The sequence below is a fragment of the Thamnophis elegans genome, chromosome 8 (assembly GCF_009769535.1).
Source record: "Thamnophis elegans isolate rThaEle1 chromosome 8, rThaEle1.pri, whole genome shotgun sequence".
NCBI lineage: Eukaryota > Metazoa > Chordata > Lepidosauria > Squamata > Colubridae > Thamnophis > Thamnophis elegans.
This window is the reverse complement of record NC_045548.1, coordinates 40,426,655-40,452,588: the sequence shown is the minus strand read 5'-3', so window position 1 is coordinate 40,452,588 and position 25,934 is coordinate 40,426,655. Positions and strand designations below refer to the sequence as shown.

The 25,934-nt window shown below is 36.0% G+C and overlaps 1 protein-coding gene and 1 long non-coding RNA gene across 2 annotated transcripts; one reads left to right on the top strand and one right to left on the bottom strand.

The window, feature by feature from the left end:
- Positions 1 to 1,438: 1,438 nt before the first annotated feature.
- On the bottom strand, positions 1,439 to 5,677 carry LOC116512113. The gene is made up of 2 exons (XR_004255814.1): positions 5,546 to 5,677; positions 1,439 to 2,705 (listed from the first exon to the last, which is right to left on the bottom strand). It is a non-coding gene; the product is annotated as an uncharacterized LOC116512113 (long non-coding RNA).
- On the top strand, positions 5,362 to 14,607 carry PENK (proenkephalin). The gene is made up of 4 exons (XM_032222390.1): positions 5,362 to 5,569; positions 5,688 to 5,811; positions 6,965 to 7,105; positions 13,694 to 14,607. Exons 3-4 carry the CDS (start codon positions 6,968 to 6,970, stop codon positions 14,357 to 14,359), a joined length of 804 nt encoding a protein of 267 aa, XP_032078281.1. The 5' UTR covers positions 5,362 to 5,569; positions 5,688 to 5,811; positions 6,965 to 6,967; the 3' UTR covers positions 14,360 to 14,607.
- The last annotated feature ends 11,327 nt before the right edge of the window (positions 14,608 to 25,934 follow it).

Genomic DNA, 25,934 nt, shown 5'->3' with positions numbered 1-25,934 from the left:
GGATTACTTTTGATCCTTTTTCTTTTGAAAAGTATGGCTTTTAATGTGCTTACATACTGTTCTTTCCCCACCATCTGAACTTAGGCTTGAAATAATTAATATTTATATACATTATCTCAAGATTTAGTTAGTATTATAACTAAAATAAGAACTATTTGTGTCTAGGAAATATACTTGACTGTGACATTTAAATTAGCTGAACTATAAAATATACAATTATTTCATTTTTTTCTTTTAAGTATCAATGAGCATTACATAATTTGAGTGAATTTCAGATTAAATTTTCCACTCTAAAAGGAAACATTATCTTTTAACCATTATGATTGTTCCATTTCCATTTTAGATAAGATTAATGCTAGCTTACCCTTTTTAACTATTCTGGCTTTTGTAAAGGACCATTTGGCTGGGAAACAAATTCCAGGTTCTTTTCTGTAGATTACAGTTCACTGTTTGATTAGAACCCACTTAAACCACAAAAATAAGTCTTGTTTATAAGTTTGTTTATGTGGAAAACTATCCAGCTATTATTCCTTTGTTTCAAGCAAATCTAGCCAGAGCTATTAATCTATGGGTCAGTATCTTATACAACCTTAGGAAATCATAGCATTTGCAGAATTCATGGTTAGGTTAAGGTATGGGAAAGCATAATGCAAATGACGGCATGTGATACTTATCCAATAGTCAGCAAGTACCTCAATTTAAGTAGCTCAATTCAACTCAATTTATTTAATTACAAAATATGAGAGCTCATCAGGCTCTAGACTGAACTGGGAAGTCATAAAACACCCCAGAAGAAGCCAAAAGCATAGCAGTTCTGCAATGCTGCTACGCTTGGTACATGGCTCTGTCTAGATTGTTTTCAGATGCTGAGCTGCAAATGATTCATCTGTTAATTTACGTAGGTAGTCACCTTTTAGAGCAATGAGTTTTACTAGCTGTTAGCATTAGATGACCCTATTAATTACCATGATTATAAGTGTAATAAAGAAAATAATGTTATAGTCAACTTTGTTTAGTTCTCAATATACTAGAAGAAAATCATTTCAAGAAAAAGAAAATGAGAGAATTCTTATGACCATAGAATTCTACTTCAAGTGTTGTAGTTTTGCACTTTTTTCCTTTTTCAATATTTAATTATGTTTACTATTTAAACAGTTGCAATTGTTAGAATTTTACAGGAGTTGAGGAGATTCTGTCTCATTCACAGCAATTTCACAAAAACTAGTCAATAATTTCCTGAAGGTTCAGGAAAATATGTATTATATTATAAAAGCTAATCAGTCTCTCTCTCACAGGTGTACTGTTCACTGTTCAAAATATTTAACAAATGATTACTTCAGTGAGTTTAGAAAATCATCCCTACAGTTATAGGAAAACTGAAGATATTTTCATTACTTTAAACTCTCAAGTTATCAAAACTGAACTGCCAATACCAATGTCTAATAAAACATTTCTAAACATTTACTTCCTTGTTGATGGAAAAATACACAAAAGGATAAGCATTTGAATTCTACAGAAACCTTCATATTTGCTGTGTGCTCAAGTTATATTCTAAGCATCTTCCAGATACAAGGTGCTTACAAAACTATTACTTATTACTATAAGCTAAGTAACAAAAGAAAGCTCATTGTCTATTTGCTAGAGACACTTTGCATTTTTGTTTTCTCATTTTTCATTGCTTTGCAAAATGCAAAAAAATATATCTGAATAATTGACCTATACAACAATGGAAATGAAACAAAATGAATTTCTTGTCTGTAAAAAATTAACTGAAAAACCAAAACCTATGACATAGTTATGTTCTGGACTGATAATCAGATTTTCCTCCCAGACATGCCTGTGACATCTTTTTTCTTGGATAATTTATTTTAGGTTAAATTGTAGAAGTTATGGTGTCTGTTTTTTAAAAAAAGACATTATGCACTATACAAATGAAAGGTTGAATGTAATCCATGCTAAATGTATTAAATACTGGTGATTATGACTTACAGTATTTTGTGAATGTATGTACCAAACTCTGGACAAACTTCTAAGCAAAAATGCTGGCAATTTGTAAAGTCAATGAAGGCAAATCTGCAATCATTGGAAGATAAAAGGGACAAAATCCTATGACTATTATCAGACTATCTAACAGAAGCTTATATGAGTCAGTTGCGTAATTCACCATAGAACGCTGTTTTGTTTTCCTATAAATACTGATGTAGATTTAAGGATTTACCTAGCTTTCATTCACCCACCTTACCGCATATTCAGACAGCACACTAAATCAAATACTTCCAGCCCTGGCATCTCTCTGATTACTTTGAGACCATCAGTCAATCTGTTCCAACATTTCTGTATAGTACATACAAACATAAACCTTACTCACTTGTTTTCTTCCCTCTAGGTTTACAATTGACTTAAAGCTTCACTCTATAGAGTATGTGACTACACAGTCACACAGCCATACCCTCACATCACTATTACAATGGCCAAACATGCTGTGCTTGTTGTGCTTTAACATATGATTTTCAGTCAACATCAGTATTGAATGAACTTTCTTTGCTGTTAAAAAAGTCTGTGATTGAAAATCTGCTACAAGGCAATGAGTGCCCTCTAGTGTAAAAAACTGGCTGAAAAAGATGCAGGGAGGAGTAAATGTGATGATGAAGTCCAAAGAATGCGCAAGATAGCTCCTTTCTTTTGCTTTCACCTGGGTTCTTACTCTGTAAATAAAAGATGAAAGAGTGATCACAGGAGGATACAGATAAGGAAAGTGTTGCAAAAATTTAAAATAGACAATGTCTTGTGGCAATTATTTGTGGAATTACAGAAACATAATGTTGATACACTCACGTGATGTCTCCAAATCACTCCCACAATGAATTCTATTTTCCCCTTGTCTCACATTTTCCTATTTCTTGTTAAATTATTACATCAAAATTAGACTGTTTTCTGTATCATTTGTAATTTGCAAACAATAATGGCAACATCTCTTCCCTAATATGAATGAAATAAAAAGGTTTAGGGCAGCCAGAAGTGGATTTTCATCTGGAACAACTATGTGTTGCTAGGATTACTTAAAGAATTACTTTAAGAATCTTGGACTCCTCAAATCTCAGGATTCTATTTAAAAAAATATAAAGCAAAACGATCTTGCAGACATGAAGACTGAGTAGTCCAGTCCGGGTCCCCAGCAGTATTTTGAACATCTTCTTCCTCTTTTTGGCCACCGTGTTGCCAAATAGATGAATACAATGGATATTGTTTCTCAGTTGAAACAATATCCAGTGAACCATCTTCTTTTCTTTCTTTGCTATGCTTCTTCAACTTTTTTCCCCCAAGTATATTTTCTGTATCTTTTCACAACATCTGTATATCTAATCTTCATTTCAGTTTTTCTCTGAGTTTAGAATTGTTTTAACAGCTATCCATTCTATTTTTATGAATTCTAGTAATGTATGAAGCAATCAGAAGCAGTGATTTCGTGGGGATGCTTTTTATACATAGTATGAACAGAAATAACACAAAAAATGGTCTTCTGGGATCTGGAAAAAATGCATGAATATAAGGACAACAAAATAAGAGGATATGAATTACTAAATATCTCATATTCAGCTGAGAGGAACGTAAGTAGAACCAGTTAAATAGTCAGGCTACACTAGATTTTTTTAAAAAAACTAAAAAAAAATCTGGATGATATATGAATATCAGTAAAATAAGATGTAAATGTCCATGTCATCATCAGCAATCAGGCTCAGGGAACTTTATGTTCTAATACTTTGTGAGTTTCTATTTGGAGTTCATGTACAAAATAAGCACATGGCCATTCATTCATTTCACCAATAATAGGACAACCAATTGAAACCTATTTCCTTATAATCCACTAATGGGATTTATGGAAGTTGTACCAAGGTATTAAAATAAAGAAAGATATATTTCAATATAGTTAATTAAGACAGTTTCTTGCCTTCAAGCCTTTCTTCTAGTATCTACCCTTGACATAAAGAGTCATTTAACTGATTAATCAGTGCTCTTTCAGACATAACTGAATTAATTGCTTCTCTTCTCAGGGATGCTTCCCATGATGTACAGAATAGTGTCCTAGTTAGAAATAGTTAGAATTTCACCTAAAAGTTAATCAAAAATGTAAAAAGCAGCTATCCGAACTTGTATATTTTTTCTTGTTTATGTATCTTTTAAAAATGGCATAAAGTTTATTCCAGAGTAAAGTAGTAAATAGAGTCAGCCAATACTTTATATACAGGAAATGTTTATCATTTTTTAAAAGATAATTGTTTTGAAGATATCTAGAAGTGCATTAAAAATCAAAATGATTAAAAATCATCTAACATCACAAAAATTGTATGTTAAAAAGTTTTGTTTCTAAGACATTAGACAGACACACACACACACAAATACAGACACACACATGTGTGTGTCTGTCTAATGTTGACACACACACACACACAGACACATACACACACATATTGTGTAGGTATGCTGGTCTTGTTTTATCCGGGTCTTTTCTCGTGTAAGATTTTTAAGAATGCAAGAATCTTACACGGGAAAAGACCCGAATTTTCTTATGGGGATTTACTGCGTGGATACCATTTTTTCAAAAAAATTATGTAACAGTTGCGTGTTACCTAAAGCTGCACTTCCTAACATAGTGTTAATTGTTTACTACCACATGTGTGCAGTAAATTGTTTTCCTGATGGATCTCTACATAGCAATCAAAGTACATTCAGGCAGCCAAGCCCATAGTGTGTACTTAAAATTGGATTTCATTATGAGCAACAGACCTTTAAACTTTGGACAACACAAACAACAAAATCCTAAGTAACATCTCCTAGAGCCTCTGAAAAACAAGTGAGGAGAAAGATTAGGAATAAATGATATAGACTAGGTTTTCCCTACCTAGTGCTCTCCTAATGCTTCCTCCAGCTAGGGAAGAACTGAAACTCTGCAGATTCTACTCACAATGCAATTTAGGACCCAAATCAAGACAAAATATTTCTGGCAAATTTCTGGATGCCGCAAGTTTCTTTCTGACAAGCTTCTGTCAGAAAGAACTAAACCCCACTCCAGCTTTCCCTGAGATGGGGGTCTGGATCAGAACCCTCCAGCAGAAAAGGAGAACTTTTGAAAAACCCCTGTAGCCAAAGTTGATTGGACCCAAAGGTCAACATGGAAGGCCCCACTTGGGATGGTGGGGAAAAGCTATCCTGGAGTGAAATATCATCCTGAAAAGGTGGGGGATGACTACCACATCCACCCACTCACTCAAGGGAACAACAGAATCGTGAGTCTTGCTTTGGCCCTAGGCACGCTGATGCGTCTCTCCCCACTCTCCCCCCCCCATACCAGATGCTTCACTCCTACTGGCTGTCGTAGCTCTTGCGTCACACGGAGGGCAGTAGGCGATTGGGAGAATGCTGCCCGCGTCTCCCTTTTTGACTTATTATAAAGTCGCCTTCCCCACTTCTTTGCTCCTGATTTTCCTGAAGAGTTCCGAAGCCCAGAAGAGAGAACCTTTCTTGGAAGCAAAGGAAGTCAACCCACCAGCGCCGCCGTCGCTTCTCTTTGGTAAGATTGATTTGTATTATTGCAGCGGACCGTTCTTCCCCCATCTGCCACTCCTTTCCTCTCTCCTCTTCCGTTATTCATTTCTTTCTTTCCCTTCTTTGTTCTGCATCTTCGTTAGTTAGCATCTTGGAGAAAAGCCCCCGCGAAGTTCTTCCGTGGGATCTTCGCCGAGAGGTTCTGATCGAGAGACTTCGCCGCTCACTTTAAGAAGCGCACCGTATATTGCGGAGCAGAGGAGAAATGTAAGTCTGGACGTGGGGGGGAAGGAGGGGACAGTTGAGCTCCAGCTCTAGCCTTAACCAGTTTTTTCTTAGCCTGGATTTCACTCGCGCATCTCCCGTGGCTCATTGCCGGCGGAGATGCAAAAGGAATCAGATTACGCGGCGAACGGGATGAAATTCGTTCGTCGCTGGTTCTATTACAGCATCTGGAACTGTTCATTGTTCAAGGTTAAATAATCCCGTGAAAGAATGTTAAGTATTTTATGGTTTACTTAGTTTGTTACTAAGATATTTTCCCCCTCTTTTTTTCCAAAGTTATACTGAAACTTTGGATAAAAGTCAACATTTATAAAAAGGACTGTTGCTATTTGGGATCTGATAAAGGGAAAAAAATACATTCGATTTCAAAGAATGGATTCTAATTGTATGTTTTCATTGGATCCAGCCTAGGTTGGCCAGCAGGATCAGAGGTCTTCTGAGCTTTGGTGTTGAAGCCCATCCTCCGGGAACTTCTCTCTCATAGTGTGTCCTTTGGACTATTCTATGTGTGGTTATATAGCCGCTATTGTGTGTGTCTTTTTAGATACTGATTGGGGTTTTAGGTGTTGACAGCCACCTTATAAGTACAGCACACAGAATAGTCCAAAGCACACACTCTGTGAGAGAGAAGTTAGCAATAGCAATAGCAGTTAGACTTATATACCGCTTCATAGGGCTTTCAGCCCTCTCTAAGCGGTTTACAGAGTCAGCATATTGCCCCCAACAACAATCCGGGTCCTCATTTTACCCACCTCGGAAGGATGGAAGGCTGAGTCAACCCTGAGTCGGTGAGATTTGAACAGCCGAACTGTAGAACTGCAGTCAGCTGAAGTAGCCTACAGTGCTGCATTTAACCACTGCGCTACCTCGGCTCTTTCCCGGAGGATGGGCTCCAGCACGTATCCAAAAGCTTGGAAGTCTAAATGTCTGGTCCCAGTGACTGACCCAAATTGGATCCTGCAACATTATCCTGGTACATGTATATTCACCTTCATTCATGGTAGACATTATTGCTGGCGTAATTCAACTAAAAACACCTTAGATTCTTTTTCCATATGTATTTCTTAATGCAATCTATTGCTGGTATAAAAAAAGAAAATACTGTGACTGAGTTTAATTCTTCTTCTTTTTGCAGACCATGACATTGCTTCTGAGGTGTTATTTCTTGCTTTTGGCTCTTAATGCATACCTTATCCTTACCATTCAGGCAGAATGTACAAAAGATTGTGCATCCTGTGCCCATCAATTGGCATATCATGCTGATATCAACCCCTTGGTAAGCAGAATTTACTCACTGTTATCTTGAGATTCTTTCTCCCAGCTTAGCTTGATACTTCAGAGTTGCACAAGTAGATTACAAACTCAAAATTAAATAGATCACTAACTTAGATTAGCCAGTCAACGATGGATTTGAATTATCACTAAAAGAATTTACTTTATGGTTTGTTGTCCATGTATATTTTCACACAGTGCATTGAATCTAATATATGTCAACTACAGATAGAAGTATTACGCCAAGATGTTCTTCATCAACAAAATTACAATAGAACATAAAGCATTATTTATTTGATTTTTCTCCCCAATGTGTTTAAATGTTATAACTTCATTCATTAGTAAATTATTGCTTGAAAATTGATGTGCTTTTTTGTTTTATGTTATTATTTTATTTTAATTTTTTATTTTCAAGTTAATGTTGACTTTTGGCATTAGCCTGAACAAGTCCCTGCATTTTTATTGCCCGTGTTTCTTTTTTTTTCCTAAGTAGTTTGCCACTGTTTTCTTCCTCAGGGTCAGGGAGAGTGACTGGCAGGACTGACCCATCTGGGCACCTACCTAAAACTGGAACACATGGTCTCCCAGTTCTGGCCCATTGCCTTAAAACACAACACAAAGTGTATCTCAGTCTTAATATTATTATACATTAAATATTCAAGGTATATATACTTCATTGACTAATACTGAATATGCATTAAATTCATTGGCTATATTCCTATACTTCATCACAGCCAGATCACTGAGTTCACTAAGTCCTCTTTAAAGCACTGTATTGGAAAATGCTTGCTCTTGCTGTAACCTCTAAAGAATGGATGTAATAGCAAATAGGACAAAAGGGATGGAATGCCTTTCCCATAGTTCAGTTCATGATGTTGCAGACTTAATGGAAGCTATGAGTTTTAGAATTAGTACAAACAACAATGCCTAAGATATGGTTTATTATTGTCTCCCTAATCTTATATTACTATAATGATGCCATAATTATTGCCATTATTGGTTTCTGTAGCCCCTCCTTTTAGTCAGTTTGATGAAGACACTGTCAATCATCTCATTTTATCAAGCTGGATCAATTATGTCTCACATGAACTCTTAAGTGAGAATAATATGATCCACGAAAGACTGAAATTTCTATTTAAATTTGGGGAAGTATAGAATACTTTTTCTACTTTTGGAGATCCAGTTTTTATCTGGGTATTCTTGATTGTATGTATATGTGCCATAGGACAGGTTTTATCCAATTAGTGTCTGCTTTCTTACTTTTTTATAAGTACGTAGCTACACTGATATGCAGAGGAAATTGAGCTTTTATTGTTCAAATAATGTTCTTCTCTTCTTTGAAGCAATTTTTTAAAAAAGATACTCCTATATTTATTTGTTTTCGTCTGTCAAGCCTAAAAATCGGTCATGACCTGATTTGCATTTTACCTTTTGGGGTCTAATCTGATCCAAAACAATATAAATTTCAAAAACACAATATATTAATATAGGTCTTTTCTTTCCCCTCCTTCCTCTGTCTTTCTATTTCTTCTTCTGTGAATTTGTTTTCAAAATCTTATCAGGTCCATAAGAGAATGTGCATTCTTTTATATAATCTCCTTGGTTAATAATTAAGTAAGACAATTGAAACTAATAAGATTGTCATAGAGAAAAACATGTGTCTGCCTATATTCTTAGCTGCCAATGCCCTTTCGACACAAAAGCAAAGCAGCATCTGACACTACATTTTAATAAGCTCCCAGACCTTTTTCCAAAATATATTTTTGAGAAAAAAAGTATTGTTTTTCAAGTTTTATACTCATTCTTCAGCATGCACATGAAAAGCAAGAGAAAGAGTTTGGGCTTGGATTCAATCATATCTGTTAAATAATTAGCATCATTAGTTTCATTATTATTCCAATAAATATATTCATTTAAAATATAATATTAACCATAAAATCAGTTATTAATTATTATAAAGAAAATGTCAAATAGCGACTGGCTGCACCACCTGACAACCCTAGCCCAGGACCGAAAACAGTGGCGTCAAATTTCCATGGAAGTCGCCTATACCCACGATGGGTGAAGAGGCGTCAAGTACAAGTACAAGTACAATAAAGAAAATGGAGGCAAAAGAAAAGTAAACAGCAGAGCCAAATGATTAAGCGTATCTTCCTTTATCAGACCTTCAATGTGAAAAATGAATAACAGCCCTCTGAAGATAGAGAAAGATAGTACAAGATAGAACTATGGCCACCAAAGGCTTCGTTACAATAAAGTTTTGAAGAACTTCAGAAATGGTTGTATTGGTTAAAAATGGGAGTTATACTCCAGCATAATTGAATAGAATCTGGTGAATAGGTCTACATAGACTTCCCAATCAGTAAAGATGGACATACTTCTGAGCATAAGTTTACATCAGATGAGAAAGCAAAATAAACTGAAATTAATCATTTGATTTCTTAGTTCATAAATATCTTGTTTAAATTTGAGCAAGCTAGCCATTTATTTTTCCTTTTGTTTAATCACATCCTGAATAACAAGTCCTTTCCATAACTATCTTGTTTGGTTTTCCTTCTTAGTTTAGAATAGCAGAAGTAAAAAACCAAAAAAATAGGTATTATTCCCATAAAGAATGAAAGATTTGTCATAAAGTAAAATCATATACTGAAGATTGCATAAATTCAATAATTATATATTTGGCTCTTGTTCCTTTTAGCTTTCTAAAATGTTTTTGGCTGTTCTTTAACGCTAATCTATTACATTCACTTAATTCTGCTGTTTCATTCTTTTTTCCCCATCAAATCTATTAAGTTAGGGTTATCAATCAATGGTTGATAATCACAATATGATATACTAATTGAATCCGCCTGTAAAAGTTAAAAATGTTTTGGATATGAGATTTAACACTAGCGGGAGCAAAAAAAAAAAGAAGAAGCAAGAGCTAAATGTTCTGTTCTGTTAGACTTCAAAAACCAAGAAATTTTCAAATGTTTCTGTATAATAATGTTCACATACAGATTTATGCTGATGATAATTGCATCACGATTTTATTGAAGTATACTGAGTATAATTTATAGCCAAATATTCATATCCAAGTATGCATGATTTTCTTGCTTCAGAGGAAAGTCATGATTCCCTATGGGTTCTCGAAAGATCCCTTATGAATATAAATTCATCAAAACTGAGCTGTAAGAAGTAAAATGGTAGAAGTCATAACTGCAGTCATAACTGGTAAATCAACCTAGTGCAATTCCAAGCATGAAAAACAAAAGCAAAAGAAACAAATGATTAAATAAAACAATAGCTCCGTTTGAACAAGAAGCATTTATTATAAAGAAAGCTAATGACCAACTTCAATAGCATGAATTACTCCTTTATTCTAGTTTCTGAAGTTCCTAACATCCTTTTAGTAATCAGAAATTGGAGAAAAAGTCAGTCTAGGAAGGAAATTATATATTTCATCTTGCAAGAATGTGACTTATTTGCTTCCAGTCGTGATGAATTCAAAACAATTATTCTACTTTTGAAAAACTAAATTATTTTAGTTAGATTGACATACGGAAGAAGACAATGAATGTCAGAGACCTAATAAAACCAAAAATTGCTTTCTGAAAGCTATGAATGTAAATGATTAGTCTAAATGACCATCATTTTAGTATTACATTTTGCAGATCTTAATGACATGACCAAGAATAGACCAATTTTTGGGGAAAAAAGTTATCATAGTCCCTACAATACAAAAAAGAGACCCTATAAAAGTACAGAGAAGAGCAATAAAGGGGTCTGGAGTCTGATCCATATGATGAACACTTGAGAACTCGGTATGTCTAGTCAAAGAAGAGAAGGACTACTGGTGATATGATAGCAGTTTTCCAGTACCTAAGGGCTCTCACGGAGAACAGGAGTCAACCTATTCTCCAAAGAACCTGAGAGAAGGACAAGAAGTAATATGTGGAAGATCCTTAAATAAAGATCCAAGTTAGAACTAAGGAGAAATTTCCTGACAGTGAGAACAATTAATTAGTGGAATAACTTGCCTCCAGAAATTGTGGGTGCTCGATCACTGAAAGTGAAGAAATTAGGAGTTGGTTCAGTATATGTATTTATCTTTGTTCCACTTGGTTACTCCAAATGAATGGAGGTCCAAAATGTTTAATATTATTTGTACAATTTTTATACAATTTAATCTTTATTTAGGATAGTAACTAATAGAATATAAATTATAAAATGCATTTCTTTCTTCAACCTGTGCTTGAAATCATCTTTCATATAACTCAACAACTATTCATTGAATCAAGCCAGCAAAATTGTTTTAAAGTATTTTATTTGTATGCATGTATGCATATTAGTCTGTCTGTCTTTATGTTGCCTGCCTCCCTATCTACCTATCTATCTATCTATTTATAAGTCTGAAATAATTCTGAGGTTTCTTAAACCAATTTCCTTGAAAGCAGCATTTGAGTAGAATTTTTAATTATACAGGATTCCATATACCAAAATTGATAACATCCCTGTTTCTGAGAATAACACACAATAAGAAATTTTTGGTAAGACCCAATCCCAAGGACAATATAGAATATCTGGAGAAAACCTTACTAGTTTTAAAGCTAGCTGAACTGCCAACTAATACATGCTTTTCGTTTTGCTTTGCTTTTATCAGTTTATGTCCTTAAACTTCATGGACATATATAATTATTTAAATGGAGAGACCATAGCTATGTGTATTTGTATATGTTGTCTTTATTCAAAATTGTTTTCAATCTCTTAAATGAAGGACAAACAGGGGATTTATAGTTTATATGTGATTCAAAGTATTCAAATACAATACATGATGAGAGATTTACAGACTGTTGCTCAAATAAGAATTATGTAAATACTAAACTACTTATGCAACATTGCTGGCATACTTCTCTTTAACCTAATTGTGCAATACAAAACAAAGGTAGTTAGCTTAGGCAACACCAGTAATCTGTTTGGATAGCCGCAAAACCTTGCATGAGAGCTTTACTTTGGGTGCCATCAGAACAATCAATAATTGAACATGCAACTATCTACTAAATATGTGTCAACATGCATATAATCCTAAAAACTAAATCCAGAGATCATACCAATGGTCTTTGTGGGCATGGCAGGGGAAGGTTACTGCAAAATCCTCATTCCTTCCCCTTCCCTATTAACCTGCTTTCCAGTTCCATTCTCCTATTCAGGGGAACAAAAGAAGATCCGCTGGGAGGCAGCAGGGGCAGAGCCAGCATATTTGCTGGTTCTCTGAACTACTCAGAACTGGCTGAATACCACCTCTGGTCTGAATCTTAGTGTTTCTACAAACTATGCAGTGAAATAATTCTGGAATCAGTTTACTGATCCAACTAGATCATTTTAAGCATAACCCTTCGTTTAAAAATGAATATGTCTTATTGGCATCAACTGCTCAAATCATAACACTGTTTAGACAGATTTGTGTTTAGTCATAGACTCATTAAAACAGTGTAATTTTAATTAATAAAAACTGACATGCCTTGTTGATTTCAAGGGATCTAAGCATAATTTAGTGTAGTCCTTTTCATGCTATAGAAAAGGGGCAGGAAATAATGGTCATTATTCTTTTCTATCCTGAAGTTCTGTATATTTTTTCAAAGGCTGGGAAAATGAAATGCAATATGCATTTGATGAAAAATACTCTGTTATTTCCTCCCTTAAGTGGAAAATCTCCTAGGGTCTCCATGAACATAAAGAAGAAAGACCATATATTCATTATTTACACTTTAAAGTTGTTAGTAAACTTAGTAAAGGTTTACTTAGGAAGGCTTTGGAGATTAATTCTAATAAAATTATTCTGCATTATTCTTAACAATTTAGCTAATCTAAGTTATTTTTTATGAAGTGATTTTGTAGCGGTTTTATTGATACAACATGCAAAATACTTATTTCAAAAAATTATTATAATAATCTCCTTTATATAATTATTATTATAATAATCTCCTTTGAAAACAGTTGTGTACAATAGATATATATTTATTTGCATCGTACTTATATAATCTGATCATGGTTTCAGTCACTTTTCTGCCACTGCTCTTGGTTTCATCTACTTTTCTTCTACACTTAGTTATCCCCAAATATTTTTTGCAGAATTTTTATTTTTCAGCAATTGGAAAGACAGGGGCAATCTGACTATATTCGCTTTCACACTATATGGATATGTGCTAAGGCAGCAAAATCTCTTCACATGTACATTGTTCTGAAGATATGTTTGTAGTAAGTCATGAAGGTATTGGTGTATAAGGATTGATAGTCATGTATAGAACTTCTGAGACATTATTTTTTCAAGAGTACTTTCTTCTATCCATAAACACAGCAATCCTGTATTTCTCAAATCATGCAAAATCTTTATCACTATTGCCAGATTACTATTTTGAGTACATCTTTTTAATTCCATCTTTTTTATTCCTATGCTTAGAAGTTGATCAACTTTGATCAAATTACTTAGATCATCAGTTCAGAAAGATAGCATAATTGGCCATATTCAGAATTTAAAATTCTGAAACATAAGACAATATTTCAAATGTTATTTCTACCTCTAAATAACTTTATAAATCAAACTATTTTTCAGGCATGTACACTAGAATGTGAAGGAAAATTGCCTTCTGCCAAAGCCTGGGAAACCTGCAAGGAACTTCTTCAGATTACTAAACTGGGCATTCCCCAAGAAAGCAGCAGCATCCCAATGGACAGCCCAAAAGAAGATGAAAGCCATTTGCTAGCCAAAAAATATGGTGGCTTCATGAAAAGGTATGGTGGCTTTATGAAAAAGATGGATGAGCTCTATCATGTAGAACCAGAGGAGGAACCCAATGTTGGAGAAATTCTTGCTAAAAGATACGGAGGGTTTATGAAGAAAGATTCAGATGATGATGGTTTAGCTAATTCGTCTGATCTTCTGAAGGAGCTTCTTGCAACAGAGGAAAATGCTGAAGTAGGACGCTATCAGGACTTGAGTGATAGTGATAGTGAGATCCTCAAGAGATATGGTGGTTTCATGAGAAGCATAAAGCGCAGTCCTGAGCTGGAAGGTGATGCCAAAGAGTTACAAAAGAGATATGGTGGATTTATGAGACGAGTGGGAAGGCCAGAATGGTGGTTGGACTACCAGAAAAGATATGGTGGATTTCTCAAGCGGCTTGCTGATACGCTTCTTCCTTCAGATGATGATGGAGAAAATTATTCCAAAGAGGCTCCAGAGATGGAAAAGAGATATGGTGGATTTATGAGATTTTAGCTTTCCTTATTTTGTTCTTTTGATCCCAAATCAAAGACTGCCTCATTGACCATAATTTATTGTAATGTGTTGCTTGTACTGTACAGTTTTTTACTGTCCTGGTAAATAATGCAACTTATTGTGTTTTATTTCAGGTTTTGTGCTCTTTTAAGTTAAAAATAATTTCTGTTTTAGTCTAATTTGTCTAGTTGTACCTTCATGCTAAATCTACTGTATTTTAATTACCATATCCATTTCTTTAAAGAATGTAATTGTTTAACTGTATATATAATAAATTATTCATTTTAACTGCATAAAATATCCTGAAGCAATTTTTGTGGTCACTAAATTTATGAACAGGACCGTTTCCGGACTTCTGGAATGTTCATTTTTTACCCTCCAGAGGCTTCTCCAAGCCTGTGGGAGAGCAAAAACAGCCTTCCCTGGGCTCCAGAGGCCCTCCAGAAACCAGAAACAGTCCTGTTTCCAGACTTCCAGAACTTCAGGAAGGCCCTTTTTGCCCTCCCAGACCCTCTACGCGGGCCCTGTACCTACACGGCATGATGAATGGGCCATGTGGAGACTCTGTGGAGGGTAGGGATGGAGGGCAGAGCCAGCCAGTCCTTGTTGCAACCAGATGCAAAATTAGCATCCATTTCGTCGGAACCGGTCCAAACTGGCTGAATCCCACCCCTGGTTGCATTGCAACTAGGAATAGAAGAATTATATATCCTGAAATGCAAAATTGCAGCATTCTTCTCTTCTAACCTAGGTATGGCATATTTAAGAAAATGCTTATGTCAGACCTGAAAGCCACCTTTGGGACTTCAGGCCTGCCACATTTTCTACAGCTTATTATCTTTACAGAAAGACATTTAATAAAGTGTACTTTGTTGAACATATTGGGAGAGAGCTAAACAATTTTATATATCATGCACTATATCAAAAGGACTTTTGGCCCACTTCATCTAAACTTTGGAGAAAAAATCTTCATCATTCTGTATTGAGAAGATACAAATGAAGGTTTTAAATGGTACATGCTGTCTGTATCAAGCATAAAAATGATGCTGTGAGTTGTCTAGGATTAACATTACACTAGGTATCCCATTTGTTCTTTGCTTCTACACATAATTCTTGTGAGACAATGGTCAAGGCACTAAAAACACTCCCATCCTTACTTTAAAGAAGTCAGCTGAGAAAGGAAAGGAACCAGTTCTTCACGTGAAGTGTAGATTCAGCAGTAGCACAGACTAGTTTATATACAGATTATCTATCCCTTGCAACGAAAGTTGATTTTATTATAAAAAGTAATGATGTGTGCTAATTTGATTTGGGGTATGTAAGTAGTCTGAAGTCTGATTTCTTTACTGTGGTAAATTATTATTTTCTATTTATTTCTGCATATCCTAATTTGTATCAATTTACCCATCGTGAAAAGTCTATGATCAATCCTTTGGATTATCTTTTATTTTATTCTATAATTTATTATATATTTTAACCTATAGTTACATTCTCTATTCTTGGCACTCTTCTGTTGATTTCTATTGTCAGCGTAGACTGCAAATAGAGAGTAGAGGTTGCTTGAGAGTAGAGGTTTGTGACTTGATCTTGAAAAAAATCCTACTGACCAGGCTTGCTAATACCTTGGTCAATTCCTTCACACATTGAAAACTTTGTGCCCTCCATTTTGTTTCATGCCACTGAATGCATGCTATTTCTAAATGTGTAGTAATCCATTGACATTTGTATTGTTACTGCACCACCACTCACTGCCTAATACTGTTAAATGCTGCCATACTGGTTTCTTGTACACTATTACTACTCTTCTCTAATGCTGCCATTCCTGTTCTGGATGCTTCAATTATCACTCAGTCATTTACTCTGCATAGTACTTAGAATCCCCTTCTTACACATGGATCAATGATATTTTTTTAAAGAACAAGAATGTTTAACAAGAAAAGCAGCCTGGACAATTTAGTTTTGTAAGTAATCAGGGACATGTACATGTTAGACTATAAATCTACAAGACCGAGCAAAACCCATACTAAGTAAGCGGGAGGAAGCAGCAAAAGTTTTCCTCATCATAGTCTCCCAGCATCTGTTTCGGAGATGAGAATGTCTTCTGCAAGGAACGAGAAGGGGACTTGGCACACAGTTCTATGGCACTAAGTAAACAATATATAGCACCCTAACTGAAGAAGCCAAAGATTTTTCAGTAGTGAAGGAGAAGCCAAGAGTCATGCTAGCAGAGCCGGGACAAGTGAGGTCATGGGTGAGTGAAGCATAGGCAGCAGCAACCCCACAGGTTATCTGTTATTTATTTATATCCCCTCTATTGTTTTTACAAATTACTCAAGTTGGCAAACATACCCAACATACCGTCCTCTCCTATTTTCCCCACAACAACAACCCTGTGAGATGACATGGGTTGAGAGAGAAGGACTGACCCAAGGTCACCCAGCTGGTTTTCATAATCAGGTCTGGACCTGAACTCCAGCCTCTTGCTTTGTGGCCTGATACCTTAACCATTAGACCAAACACTAGGGTGGAACACTTGGATTAGCAGCACCAGCAAAACCTTATGTAGACCCCAGTGGCAGCGCAGAGTTAGAGAAAACAGAAGTTCAGTTGTGGGGAAATAATTAGTTTCTCTCTATTCTACAGTTGGGAGAATAGCCAAAACCAGTTAATCCCTTAGTAACTGCCAGCAGGGGGCTATAATAAAGACCCATTCCAAAAAAGACAAGAGAGACAAAATACAGTTAATGTAGCAAAATTTTATAAGCTAGAATTAGAAAAGTAAGTAATTGGCAATATGTATAAAAAATAAAGTCAGTAACTGTCAGCCTCTGTTTCGCTATTTGCTTTCGGCTGCTATTGAAATGGGGAGGGGGAGGGGCTGGTATTTGGGAAAGGAAGTTTTAAGTACAGGAGAGATTGTAAAAAGGGAGTTTTGTTCTCACCATCTACTGCGCATGCTGGAGATAGTGATTGGGGTGGCCAAGACCAACCGTCCTGCATACCAACCTGATGATGCTCTTTGAAGATGGAACTCACATGATACCTAAGGGATTTGCAGATTGGACTGTGGGATGGGGTTACCAGGGGAAGGGACTTGGGTCATGATTTCTTTTGCCTTAGATCTTGCTTTGCTTAGCTGCTATCTTTTCATAACCAGTAAAAGTACTCTTAATTCTGCGAAATGGAGTTAAGTGGTTTCTTTCTTGGTTGCTGGGGGAGGCTGGCTTGACAGCAACTATAAATAGCATATAAAAACTATAGTAGGGGCTATTTTGTATAAGGACTATACAAATTATGAACGTGAACAGTGTAGAACTCTACATAGGACTGTGGCATACAGAGCCCTCTCTGTGGGCACATGAGCCGTTGCCCCAGCTCAGCTCCACCACGTATGGGCACACACGTCCTGCCAGCCAGCTGATTTTCAGGTCTCTGCCATGCATGCGCGGGGGGTGCATCAATAATGCAATATGCAGCACCCCACCCCATCTCCCATTTTTGTCCCAGGAGGCTACAGGGATGCCTACTAGGCCCAAAATGAGACCGGGGGGGGGGGTTCTGCACACATTGCATTATGGCCGCGGGTGCAGGCTGTTGCGCACACAAGCTTTCGACACAAGATGACAAAAAGGTTAGCCATCACTGATATAGGACATAAGGATTTTTATGAATTGAATATAGAATTACTGTACTAAGAAATCCCAACTTTGTTTGATTAAAAGCAAAAAAAAAAAATGTACCTTCCTTTTATAATAAAAATACTTTATCAATGGAAGTTGGCTTATGTCCCTCCTGGATCTGCCTCAGTTCCTCAACCTAGGACAGTCTAGTCTCCTCGGCCAATTCTTTTTCTTGAGTCTTTTTATACTGCCTGGAAAAAGAAATACATATGAAACTTGGCTCCACATGTCAGCATCTCCCTCTTCATCCTATTACTGTATATACTCGAGTATAAGCCTAGTTTTTCAGCCCACTTTTTCGGCTGAAAAAAGCCGCCTCGGCTTATACTCGAGTCAGTGAAAAATTTGCCCGAAATGGAGGAGAAAAAGGGGCGGGGCCATGCCGCTGGGTGACACTCGTGAATGGCCCAGTGCCCCTGTGAGTTTCCCCTCCCTCTGTGTCAGTTTGCCGCGCAGCGCGCACCGCACCATCCCCCCTCCTCACGTTCTAATGTAATGCAGGGCTGTCTTACGATTCCCCTTCCTCCCCCTCCTGCCGCTCTGCAACGATGTCCCACCTCCTCCTTGTTATGGCAAGCAGCCACATAGCGATGTCCCACCTCCTCTGGTACAGTGATCCAATGATAGGAATCACTGTGCCGTGTGTCATAGGAGGCGGGACATCGCTCCCGCGGCTGCACGGGACATCATCATCACAGCGGGACATCAGCATCATGAGGTGAGTGAAGTATTTCATTGAATACACCGCTAGTTTACTGTTTTTCTTTGAAATAAATATTCAAAAACATTATTGGTATCTATTTTTATTTTTGAAATTTACCGGTAGCTGCTGCGTTTCCCACCCTAGGCTTATACTCGAGTCAATAACTTTTCCAGTTTTTTGTGGTAAAATTAGGTGCCTCGGCTTATATTCGGGTCGGCCTATACTCGAGTATATACGGTACTTCACAGGAAATAAATGCATATTTTGCTTCACATGCATAACTGATGCAGTTTAATTAAAATTATGTGGGTGCTTAATTTAGATTGTCTTATCCTTAAGCCCAATCTTTTCCTTAAACCATTTATGGATTTGATGTTATTTCTCATGTAGACACAATAGTACTAAAAAAAAAAATGAAATTGACAACAGAAAAAAGTGGAATGGGAAAAGCTGCTTAAGTTTTTCCACAATATCTTAAGGTGTTAAATCTTCCAAAATATAAGCAGTTGCAAAAGTATAAGGTGCAATTTTACAACATGAATTATGTAAGTGACTTGGCAGAGGTGTCTGACAGAATGTGGAATTAATGGCAACTCACCTGACCGCACTACCACATTTGGACTGGAAGAACAGGCATCAAATCAATGTTATCAGCCTACGTATAAGAATACAAAGCAGTTCCAGTTCCTAAAATTAACTCCATTCAGTTATTTCAAGCTTTGTGTCTTAATAAAATATAAAATGAAGTTAATAGATTATATTATGAATACATAAATGCAAATTATTTAAAAATTGTAGTTGGCATTTAAGTTAACTTCCATATTACTTTTTTTCATTGATATTAAATGAATAGTAAAGCCCATTATTACATTCTGTATACATCAGATAATAGAAAACATCTCCCAAATTAAGTAACAAATCACAGTAAAATAATACAACAGCCTAATCAAGGAACCACCATGAACCTCCACTGACAGATCAAGCTACCAGTATATATAAAGACAGAAAAGCCCATTCCCTTCTAGCATTGATGATGTTATCTAGTTTGGCAATGAAACATCTTCAAGAAAACAATCAAGCTGAGAGAGCACCAAAGAATTAGAAATTATAAAAGGTGAAGGCAGTGGTAGAATTTGGGCTCTAGCTTTTGTCATATAGAATTAATTTCTTGCAATATTTGTTCTATGTAGTGCAATGTATTAAAGATATTTATTTTAAAGGCAATCTTGTATATAATCTTGAATACAAGCCACCACTTTTAGTGGAACTCTAAATACTTCCTGATTATTATTATTTTCACAATTCAGTGCCCTTATTTAATTTGTGGAATATTATCAGAGGGCTTTAAAATGTAGCTTTTTCATATATTTCTTCATTACTTTTTCTATCTTCTTTATGATACATATATTTCCATTTGAGCATGCTGAAATAGACAACGTAGGTTAAAAAAATCTAAAATGGGTAGCATGACAAAATCTGGAAACATATGTATTCAGTAACATCTTTAATAATACTGCCATATTTCCTTGTTCATGCAAAAGATCTCCAATATCTCTTTTAATTGTTATTCTGTTATTTAGCAGCTACTTCCTCTACTCCACAACCCATCCAGTCCCCTTTCACTCTAGCAGAATCTACTCCAAGCCCAACCCACCCAACATCTATCTTCTCTGACATATTTAATACTGAATTGAATTATTCGTCAGTGTACAACATATGTACAAGGAGATTGGTTGAGCTCTCTCATGCACACGCATCCAACACAATACAACTCACAGTGAAGACAGAAAATCCCTAACCCAATAAATCATATTAACAAATACCCTGTCCTATTGCATCAGTGTGAACATGTGCCTGCCCTGCAAGTCCATCATACTTCGTTATGATGTTATTTCGCGTTCAGGAGTCTTGACAGCCCACAGATAGAAACTGTTATTCAGCCTGTTTGTGGGGCTGGCTATGTTTCTATATCTCCTTCCCGATGGTAGGAGGGTAAAGAAGTGCTGTCCAGGGTGTGAGTTGTCCCTGAGTATTTTCCTTACTCTTCTAAGGCCACGAGCCCTAGCAATCTCATTTAGTGGTATCAGGAGACAGCCCACAATGTTCTGTGCTGTGCTCACTGCCCTCTGCAATGTTCTTTCTATCCGTGGCTGTCAAACTGTGCCATGCTGTGATGCAATAAGTGAGGATGCTTTCTATTCCACCCTGGTTTTACACAAGACGCTAATTCTTCTTTCTTTTGAAATCTATGTACTAGCTTGGAGTTGTAACTTTTTTTGCCCTTCCCATAGCTGGCTACATATTTAAGCACCTGCCAGTCAAACTACTGGAAAATATTTGATCTTGAAAATGATATATAACCTTTTTTTTAAATTTGACTTCAGGGCATCACATTCTTCCACCAGTAGCTGAATTGCTATTAGATCCTAAGCATGGAGAGTAAAAAGGAACCTGCTAATCAATAATTCTACTAACAGGACAGAAAAAGAATAATAACTGAATTGTTCAAGTTATGTTTGAAAATATATACAGGAAAAATATATCATAGCTACAAGGGTCTGTATTGTGAAATATTTCTGAAACCATGATCAATTTGTTGCAGAATATTCTTGTGTGATTGATTCCAGGATTTGTAGTTTGAGAGCGACTATGTTTCCTTACATGAAATGTTTTGTCAAGAATAAAATGTTCAGTGTCCCTGATATAGATGGAGAGGAGAATGAAACAGTCAGATTTCAACTTTTCTTTCCTTTCAGAGTGTATGGTTACATGTACAAATAAGGCAGTCTGAAGTGCAGTTAGAACAAAATGTTTTCAAAGATAATGCAGGACAGCAATAGGTAGTTCATTTTATTTTCTTCTGACAAAAGCAACATGTAAGTGGTAAAGAAAAGCAAGATGGCAGTTTAATAGCAATAGCACTACCACTTCACAGTGCTTTGTAGCATATTGCCCTCAACAATCTGGGTCCTCATTCTACCAGCCGCAGAAAGATGGAAGGTTGAGTCAACCTTGAGGGTGTCAGAATCGAACTGTTGGCAGTTGGCAGAATTAGGCTGCAATACAGCATTATAATCCCTGTACTGCCATGGCTTCTCTAATAATTAAGTGAAAGATTACATGATTCCCAATGGCTATCAATGAAAACGTACGCCAGAAACGTATGCTAAAAGTCTAATCTATTACTTTCAAAATATGTTGTAACATAAGTGTAGGCATGCATAGGTATGCTGGAATACTATGTGGATCAGCAGTAATCATTTTCAGGCCTGGAGGGAAGTTGAGATCCCTTAATAATAGAAAATGGAGCTCATTGTACAGCTCCCTGAAATAATTGTAATAATTGCTTTGTATGAAAAAAGAATGAAATGGGATATTTTTGTATGTGAAATTAATTTACACAAGCAGTCTGATTGCAGTGCAAATGTATGTCGATGGTAAAAGTTGGTATGAATGTACTTTAATTCCTTTCATATAAAGAAACAGTAAGTTGCAAGGTTGTTTAATGGTATGTGTGTGTATGCTTGTGTGTCATCATTTCCAAACCTGAAGGGAGGGTGAGATCCTCTAATAAATAAAATGAAGCTTGGTGACTTGTGAAAAAGCTTCCTGAAATAGTTATGATTGGTTGGCATGAGCAATCATGAGCAAGCATGATTGCAGTATGAATGTATATGTCCCCAATGCCCCAGAAAGTGATAACTGAAGAGATCCAAAGACCTGTGATTGCCTGCGTGAACCCCCCCCCCTTTTTTTCCCCTCTGGGTCATTCTTTGGAGGGAAGCAGGAAAGGTGGGGAGTGTGTGTGTCTGCTCATTTTTATAGTGAACGTGTGTATGAAATGCCCCCAGAGATACCTGTGAATGGCTCTGTGCATTCCCCCCCCCCCCCTTTTCTTTCCCTCATTCCTTTTGGGTCATTGAAGGGTGGCTGAAGTTTTCTGCTCATTTTAACCATTTTTTTCCTCTCTCTTCTGAGAAATTTGGAGTAAATGGGTGACTTGCTCCTTCACCTTTACCTTTCACTGTTATCTTTTCATCTATAAAAGTTATGCAATTACATTTCCTTTTTTGATTTGAATGTGGGTTTGGAAATTGTGATTTGATATTATAACACAAAGTTAGGGAGAAGGTTAGTATCTTATGGAATAGTAGTTGATGCTCCCATTAGATGAATACAGAGCTGGGTGAACAATTACATCAATGAGTATACATCAGAAGATATAGTAGAAATAAGATTCAGTTTGGTCTATAGTTAATGCACCAGACTAGAAGCAGGAGACTGTGAGTTCTAGTCCCACCTTAGGCATGAAAGCCAAAGTCAAGTAACTTTGAGCTAGTCACTCTCTCTCACCAACTCATCTCACAGGATTGTTGCTATTGGGAAAATAGAAGTATGTGTTCACTGCCTTGAGTTATTTAGAAAAATAATAAAGGCAGGATATAAATAAATAGTGTGGGGCTTTTTTCCCAACCCTAACAGTTATTCAACATACTTATAAATAGCTTAGAAAAAGATTTTAAAAATATTATCAAATTTTTAGGTGACATAAAAATAGTAAGGCATAGCAAATGCCTTAGAGAAAAGTCTTAAGGCACAGAAGGATCATGACATATTTGAACATTAGGCAAAACTCATTAAGATGAATTTCAACATACAGAAATTCTGACTACTGTGTAAAGGGTTTAGTGGATCACAACTGAACATGTGTGAACAGGATGTTGAAGATTTTTTTAAAAAGCAAAAACAGTCCTAAGCTACATAAACAAATTTACAACATCAAGGTCGAGATAATACATTATTCTTCTGAATTCTACATTGATCAAACTGCAACTGAAATATTATGCCCTGCCCTGCTTTTAAGAAGGACATTGACAAAGTAGAATATGTCTAGGGGAAAGCAAACTGGACAAAGATTCTGAGAGGAAAATCATATGATAAACAATTTGAGACATGAGTGGTGGGGAGTCTTATTTGTCCTTGTTGGTTGTGCTGGATAATTTTCTCTGGAAACAGTGAGTTTAGAGAAATATTTCAATTATCCTCTCACAAGAGTAATGCCCAGCTGAATATAGGCCAACCAGTGTCAGGTTTGAACAACAAGCTTGTCAGTAAATTTTTATCATAACTAATGGATCAACAGTTTGATTCTGGTTGCTGCATTGATCACATGAAATGACATTTGTTAATCCAAAAAGCAGATCCTGCACATGGGAAATGCTAGGATGAAGATGAACAGCTCAAGTCACTGAATTATTAGGGGAAAGATTGCAGAAATGCATAATAGTTGTCTTCAAATATCTCAAAGGCTCTTTCTTATGTAGGAGCAGGGCAGAATAGTTCAGAACTATTCAAAAATCAAGACAAGAAACAGTGGGTTTAGAGAAATATTTCAATTATCCTTCAGGAAAAAACCCATAAAAGATAAGAGCTTTTCAATAATGTAAATTAATGTGTCAGAAATTGATGGACTCTCTTTCTCTGAGTATTTATACAGGATGAATGGCCATCAGTTGGGAATAGTACAATAGTTGAACCTTGTAAATTGGATAGCATTGGACAAGATTATAACTTTATATTATTATATTACATTATATTTATAACATTTATAACATATATTATTATTAACATTATAACCAATGTTCTAACCTTTATATTATATCAAGTGAATAGCATTAGGTATAAGAATTTATATGAATTCTTAGAGCAATATGTCTTAACTCTCTAGAAATACTACTCCATGTTCCATAACTATCTAATGGCTACATGGGTATATCACAATGTATGTATTATTGCTGTATACATATATTATTGCTATATACATAGAAAGCTAGCTACTAAAGAAGTCAAGTCTTGAGTATGTGTTTGTGTATCAATGTCAGCTTCACATTTTGAGTCTTAAATCCTTTCCTCTTGCCATTTCAAATAAACAACTTTTAGGTTTATTTTTTGGCCATCAGAGTTTGAAATATTTGTTTCATGTTTTCATGATGATTATTTATGGCTTGAAAATTGCTAGTTCTCAGCCTTTACACCATATTAATTACTTGATTGGATCTTTGGATAGTAGGCAGATGCTCAGGATTATTGATTACATTTTTCTTAAGAGGTACAATTATGTAATATGGAAAAAGTACTGAATGGAAATTTGTCTAGCATATGTGTGACTTGTCATCCACATTTTAATAATGATTTCTCCTTTTAACTTCCCCAAAGACTGTCCTTCCCAAGAGAGTAGTTTAACCTGTATACTCATATTCAAAGATGTTACCCTGCTTTAACTAAAAATCATGCAGCTTTTTACAGCAGCTTAACATATACATTTACTAATTAGTTATGAAGCTTATTGCTTTATATTGAGTGCATTAGGAAAAAAATCTGCAAGGTGTGCTAAAACAAATATTACACAGCATACAGCAATAAGTAGCTTTCTGGTGCTCGGAGAAAACAATACTTCTATTTCATAAACTCTAAGAAGAAATTGCACAAGTGATTAGATTATGTAAATAGTATTATTCTATTTATATAATCTAATTCAATAATGTCAAGCTTGCTGAAAAGAAATTGAAGCTTCACAATTTGACAGCTCCACCTTCTCCAATCTTTTGGTATAATTTAGCTTAACTGTTGAGTTGCACCACCTAAAATCAATCATCTTTGCTAACACACACACACACACACACACACACACACACACACACACCTTCATGACTTTCAATACTTGGCTTTTTTTGAAATTCATTCCACATTTTCACTAACTTCATCACATGGCACATAATTCAGTTTAATAATTAAAGTTTGGGAAGAGTTTAATTAAGCTAATTGAATTCCAAATGATCATAAACTGCTAAGTTGTATCGCTGTTATGAGGCAAATTTTTAAAACCCCATGCTTTCAAATTTTGGAGGTGGGATAGTGGGGATTAGTTTCACGAGCTGTCTTTCCCTGGCCACACTCCTGATTCTCACTGCTTAGTGTGTCTTTTCTGTTTCCCGAGACGAACGTCCTTCCTTCACCGAACCTCACGATCAACAATGAAAAAGTGCCAAAAGGCGGCGGCCCCGAGTAAACTGCCTCAAGCACAATCAGCTAATCAAAACAGAATATGCCGGTCTATCACAGTTTCAGGTGAAGATTATTAAAATCTGGATCGCTTAAGGGCGGAAAGAACTAATAACTACTGCGCCCAGAG